At 40.7% G+C, this 6,000-nt stretch overlaps 1 protein-coding gene across 2 annotated transcripts in view; it reads left to right on the top strand.

The window, feature by feature from the left end:
• Positions 1–6,000, top strand: part of RALGPS1 (Ral GEF with PH domain and SH3 binding motif 1) — a 347,217-nt gene that overhangs the window by 319,582 nt on the left and 21,635 nt on the right. For both annotated transcript variants that reach the window (XM_015426073.1, XM_015426072.1), the window contains exons 12-14: positions 2,691–2,817; positions 3,583–3,734; positions 5,174–5,225. In XM_015426073.1, coding sequence (XP_015281559.1) covers positions 2,691–2,817; positions 3,583–3,734; positions 5,174–5,225 — 331 coding nt within the window. The remainder of the gene's footprint in view (positions 1–2,690; positions 2,818–3,582; positions 3,735–5,173; positions 5,226–6,000) is intronic.

Below are 6,000 nucleotides of genomic sequence, written 5' to 3'. Positions count from 1 at the left end.
ATACAGTACATCCCTTGCCCCAGCCTGAGAGTTCCTATCTATACTTTGTGGCTAATAGCCACTGATGGACTTCTGCTCCATATGCTTATCTAATTCCCTCTTGAAGCTGTCCATGCTTGTAGCCACCACCACCTCCTGTGGCAGTGAATTCCATGGGCTAAATCACTCTTTGGGTGAGGAATGACACAGCTCTGAAGTATGGATCCATTTTAATGTCATAAAAGAGATTAAAGAAGTTATTGTTTCCCTTTCAAAACATACCACCACACAGTACATGTTATCAGATGGTAATATTGGAGCCTATTTTAAGCTTTTAGGGTATTATTTAAACTCTTTTGACCGGCAGGCTATCACTGCATAATCAACATTTGTTGTTAGTAATGTTTTGCAACTCTGAATTAGTGCCTCTCAAAAGACTTAAATTGCACAACTGTCTTGATTTGCTTGTGGTTGATTGATTCATCCTCTTCGGGCAATTGGGAGGGCTGATGGTTCTTTGAGAAACCCTTTATAGTCAGAATTTTGCAGAAACATGTTCAAGAAAGCATTTCTCTTGCTACATCTTCCAGAGTGTGGTTCTGGTTACACCCCTGATCAAGAAATGAGCGAAGCTGCATTTTGTTGGCAAGGTATTTGACCTTTAAATAAAAGGCCTCCTTAGAAACTATATGCCAAAATGACTCACTGTTCAAACGCTAATTGGCTCAAGCCTTTTTGTTGATATGGCAGGGCGGGCATGCAAGAAGTTCCTTCATCACATGCATTTATGTGTAAGTGAAACAGAGAGGACAAGCCTGCAACTGAACATCCTTTCCCTGGTCTTGTTTACCAGTGGCTGTTGCATGAGAGTTGTCCCAAAGCATTTCTTTTCTCCCCTAGGTCCAGAAGCTGGTTTGTCATCTTTCCTTCCAAAATATCTCTCTTTCATTCTTCTGTTTATATTCCGTATCAGTCAAGGCTAAAATAATTGTATAGATGTAAAGGTTTGATTAATTTGTGTAGTGGTGAATAGGAGTACCTGTTCAAAAGTGTAGCCATCAATGGCATAGCCAATGCTTGAGGTTATGAGTCCAGGACTTGGAGAAATTAAAATTATAAATATGCATCCATGAAAAATCCATACCTTTCCACATTTGTATACCTTCAGATTAATGGGGACGTGCTATGGCTCTTTGGGAGAGCCTCTGTTTTGCATGTAGAAGTTCCAGGTTCAACCCCCGGCGTCTCCAGTCAAAAGGACCAGGTAGTAGGTGATGTGCAAGACCTCACCCTAAGACCCTGGAGAGCTGCTGTCAGTCTGAATAGATAATACTGACCTTGATGGACCAATGGTCTGATTCAGTGTAAGGCAGCTACATATGTAAAGGCTAAAGGCAGAGTATTAACCCCAGATATGGTCTAATACAGCTATGATCAATAGATTATTTATTCTGTGCCTTTTTACTCACTGTGGTCAATGCTGTGTATCCACTTCTTCAAACAAAAAGCTATGAAACATGTTGGCGCAACTTGTCCTTACACCTGCTGAGCTGGCTTCCCTGGCTGAATATTGAGCAATATTATTAACTGAAGTTCCCATGTATATGATCTGAAGCACCTAACCATCTCTAAAGCAGAGAGGCCTCGTTAAGACTTGGGGCTGCTTCAAACATAAACAATTTCCTACACACATAGCACTTTTACATAGTAATTTTTTTTAGATTGTCTCATGTACCGATTGCACATCTGCCTGTTCCACTGTGTGTACAGGTTCTAGGCAGCTGCAGTCAGTCACAGCTTCTTAGCATGCATAAACCTAGTGGGACATGTGGTTGTTACCTGTGATCATCTTTTTCTTATTATACACAAAAGTATTTTTATGAAGGATCAGTGTAATATGTGAAATGTCAGACAGAGTTGTAAGTAGAAAGTTTTTCATTTGTGAAAAAGTCTGGAAACTAAACTGTTCCCTCTTGGTCAGTGCTGTTAAGATTTTGCCTCAGTCAAGACAAGCTTGTTGACACACACACAAACAGAATTATTCTCTTCTACTTGGAGGAGACCACTGAAGAACTTACTAACTCTGCCCCATTCCTGTTACCTGTTACCAGCAAATGCTGGCTAAAAATGTGTAACCCACTGGCAACAGGATTTTTCTCAAAGCCCCAGAGTTTGCAGATTTAATTGAGAAATAAGACATCTGTCTGGCTCTGGTGTACATGAAACATCCTCACATTTCCCTTAGATACTCAGGCTATGAGTCAATACTAACAAACTGTTTACAGGCAAATAAGGTTGCAAACCAAACTCGGAACATATGTTGTGTTAGACGCTCACGATAACACCCGAAATATTTTCTGGCTGTGCATATTATTCCATTGGCAAGTCTCTGTCATAGAGTAGCCAAGAATATATTTTTGTGGCACTTTTGTCATCAAAATGATGCACAAGAAACACAATTTGTGGCCAATTGCGATTTAACTGGATAGATTCTTAATAGGAACGGATGGTGTAATACCGGTAGGCAGGAAGCAGTATTTGGGAACTGCCATTAGAGATCAGTGACAGTCCTTCTCAAGTCGATGCTGTCTTCCTTCCTCCCCCACACATACTTTCCGACTGTCTCTCTACAAGACTGTCCAAGCCTTCCAGACCGCTAGCAATATCTTTCCTCCGCTCCAGTTTAGCATTAATTGGTGTCTATTTTGTAGGTCCATCAGAGGTGTCAGCAGCTGTGAGGTTCAACAGGAGACCAACCTGTCCTGATGCCTCGGTGGCAGCCAGCCTGCCAACTCCTCCTGTACCACGACACAGGAAGAGTCACAGCCTGGGAAACAAGTGGGTGTTCTAGTCCTCATAAAATCTTACAGTCTATTCAGGCACCACTAAGATTTAAATAAGCAGTTGGAAAACCCAGGAATCGCTTTCTCAGTGCTGCCTTTCTCCTTTTCTAATACCACGGGAGTCACTTCATTCCTGGTTAAACGCCTGTCTCAGACCCACCTTGACTTCTCTTCTGGGTACTGCACATTCTGCCATTTTGGGCCCTAGTGCCACCCTTACCCCAGCCTCTGTGGGGCAAAATTTACCAGGAAAAGAATCAGTTGATGTAGTGCCCCTTTCAGACTGAGGAAATCATGACTCTGCCTAGCCATGATGTGCTCAAGTATATTGGACAGAAAGAAACGTTCAGTGCAGTAGCAGTGTTAGATGTTCAGGCAGAGTTCCCACATGAGAAGTGGTTGGATTATGATAGATAGAGGACATATTACTTGACCATCATCATCTTATTGAAGTCACTTACGTAGCAATTCAGGATTATTGAGCCTTGTAAACTGGGACAGAGGAACAATGTGAAAACATACATACACCTATTTAAAAGCAATAGCAAATTGATTTTTACAGGCTGCTTTGAACCCAGTTCTTGTGTAGACAGGCAGCCCAATTCTGAGAGAAGGATCCTGTGAAAAATCCTTTTAGCTCTTAAGGCCTCAGTGACATGTATAATCAGTGAAGAAAGATCTGTGTGGGAAAAACAGGAGTGAATGGATGTTATCAGATTACATAAGAATCTTGCCTTTTTTTTCTTTTCCAATTTTCCAGTATGATGTGTCAGTTAAGTGTAGTTGAAAGTAAAAGTGCAACGTTCCCAACAGAGAAGCCACGCCACCTGCTGGATGACAGTGTGCTAGAATCCCACAGTCCTGTCAGAAACCACACATTAAACTCTGTTTTCACCAATGGTATTTCTATAGGTAAGTATTCAGTGGTTCGGATGCAAGAGTCTTGCTGGATTCACTGCTTGTCTGTCTCTCCTGCTTTGAAGTTCAGAGAGACACCTAGAAATATAGTATCTGGAAAAGACTGTTTTATTTTCAGGGCAAAGAAAACTTGTCATTTAGACAGAAACTCTGTGCAAGAAGCTGAGAGCTGCTTTTCATGTGCCCAGAAATGCTGCACAGCTCACTTTATTTGTAGGTCGCTTCAGTCACACACACCTGTAGACAGCTAGCTTCTCATTAACTTGACTATCTTGCTAGAATATGGCAAAGGTGAAATGAGACCGTCGTTGTGAATTTTTTTCTCCTATGAGTTGGGTTGGCAGTTAAATGTAAAAAAGGAGACATGCTCGTGAGCAATCATGTAAGTCTGAAAGTTGTCTTTGTATGAGGATCACCATTTTAAAAGGTAGCAAAGCACAAGGCCATGTTTAGAAATGATCTCAGCAGGACGAGCAAATGTGTTCTACAAAATTTAGCATAAAGTTTTAAACTGTGGCTGCAGAAAAGACTTGGGGGAAAGTAACTGTTTTGAGTAAAATGTAATAGTGAACATCATGCCAGAGACAAGCTTGCGTTCCAGAAGTAATTTAGGTAGTCCATAGCAGCTTAAAAGACAAACTTGGCTGATTTAGTTGCTAATTTGCTGTGGCATGAGTTTTTATATGCAAGAGCCTACTTCATCAGATGCATGATGCGCAGTGGTTACTAATCTGAATGTGAAAAGTGCCATCTACATATATCACCTGAGAAGCCATCACAGATCATTACCATGCTGAGCAATTTCCTAGCAATGGAAAAACCAAGCTGGACAGTAATGAACCTTCCAGGAGTTGGATATCACCTGTCGCTGGGGTGGCTGTTTCTTTAACTTAGCACCTGAACAAGAGGAAATCCACACCACCAAGTTTGGTGGAAAGGAAATGTGTTCAGTTGTGACATGTACAGCTTTAAATTTGCAACTTCAATAACTTGAATGGAAAATGATTGATTCTGGAAAGTTCTGATCCTGTAATGAGAGGACCATGAATAAAACCAAGCATCAGGCTGATTTGTCATGGCACCAAAATGTCACTTACTTCATGTTACCTGTTTCTGTGTCTTAATTAAATGAAAAACAGTCATCTTTTTGTTGTCTGTCATTTGTCTTTGGCTGGTGTGGTTATGTTTGAAGAACACTGAATCACTGATGATAATCATAAGGTACTAAACAAGCACACTGCAGTACTGTGTTGGTCAGGGCAACAGGCACCTCAAGAAGAAACACTGGAATATTTCTTATACCACTTTTCACTCTGGTCTCTCACATCTGGCTTCTGTGGTTTGTTTTGGGATCTTTTGCAAGGGGCATGGACTTGTTCCATATTTTGTTTTTCTTGACATGTTAATATCTCTGTATCCTTTTTGTTTTGTAGGAAGCAGTGAAAGCTCAGAATTTAGTGAGGAGCCTTCTTCAGGGCTTGAGAGGTGAGCATTACCTTTACCAATGAGTTGATGGTATATAGATTGAATCTGCATTTCACAGCATCATAGAAGCCTTTGATGAATTTTGCTTCAGTTGCACAAATGGCTCCATAATGCTGCTGTTGACTGTAATCATTTGAGCAAGTCATACAGAAAAATGGAAGAAAAAAATGCCTTCAAAGCTACCATTATGAGGTTTAAAAGAAAAGTTGGAGACAAGTCTCTAAATATTCAGTGTGTGAACTGCTGCATATTTTGCCTACATTCTGATGAAACTAAATTCTCAGATGCTCAGTAATGCATTTAGACTTTAAAATACCATCAAACTTCAGAATAAATATTTCCGGATTGACCTTAACCTGAGAGCATGGCATTTAGCTAGTTTCTGTCAATAATCCAGAATTTGTAGCTTGTTTGCTTATGACACCCATCTAAAAGCCACAGAAGAATTCAGGCTCCAGACATGCTCCATTTGAGCCGTGCTCTCTGACTTTCTAGACTCATTCTCACACTGAAATCCACTCTCAGGGACCTCCCAGGTTCTGTTGAGCTAAAGAACAACATTTCTCCAAGCCTCAGCTTGTTTCTGCACTATAAAATAAACAAAAAAGTCAGTATCCTGTGCACTGTGGTGTTCTCTTTTAAACAAAACAAGTTCAGCCATGTTCTCATAAGAAATTAAACTAAATACTTGTTTCTGACTTTGCCTGGTGTATGACATCTCAGGTGAAATGTAGTCCAGTGATAATGCTGGACTAGAGAGAGCAAATCACATAGC

The sequence above is a fragment of the Gekko japonicus genome, unplaced genomic scaffold, assembly GCF_001447785.1.
Source record: "Gekko japonicus isolate JY-2015 unplaced genomic scaffold, Gekko_japonicus_V1.1 scaffold22, whole genome shotgun sequence".
Classification (NCBI taxonomy): domain Eukaryota; kingdom Metazoa; phylum Chordata; class Lepidosauria; order Squamata; family Gekkonidae; genus Gekko; species Gekko japonicus.
Note: the sequence above shows the minus strand (reverse complement) of the source record. Positions and strands in the feature narration are given on the sequence as shown.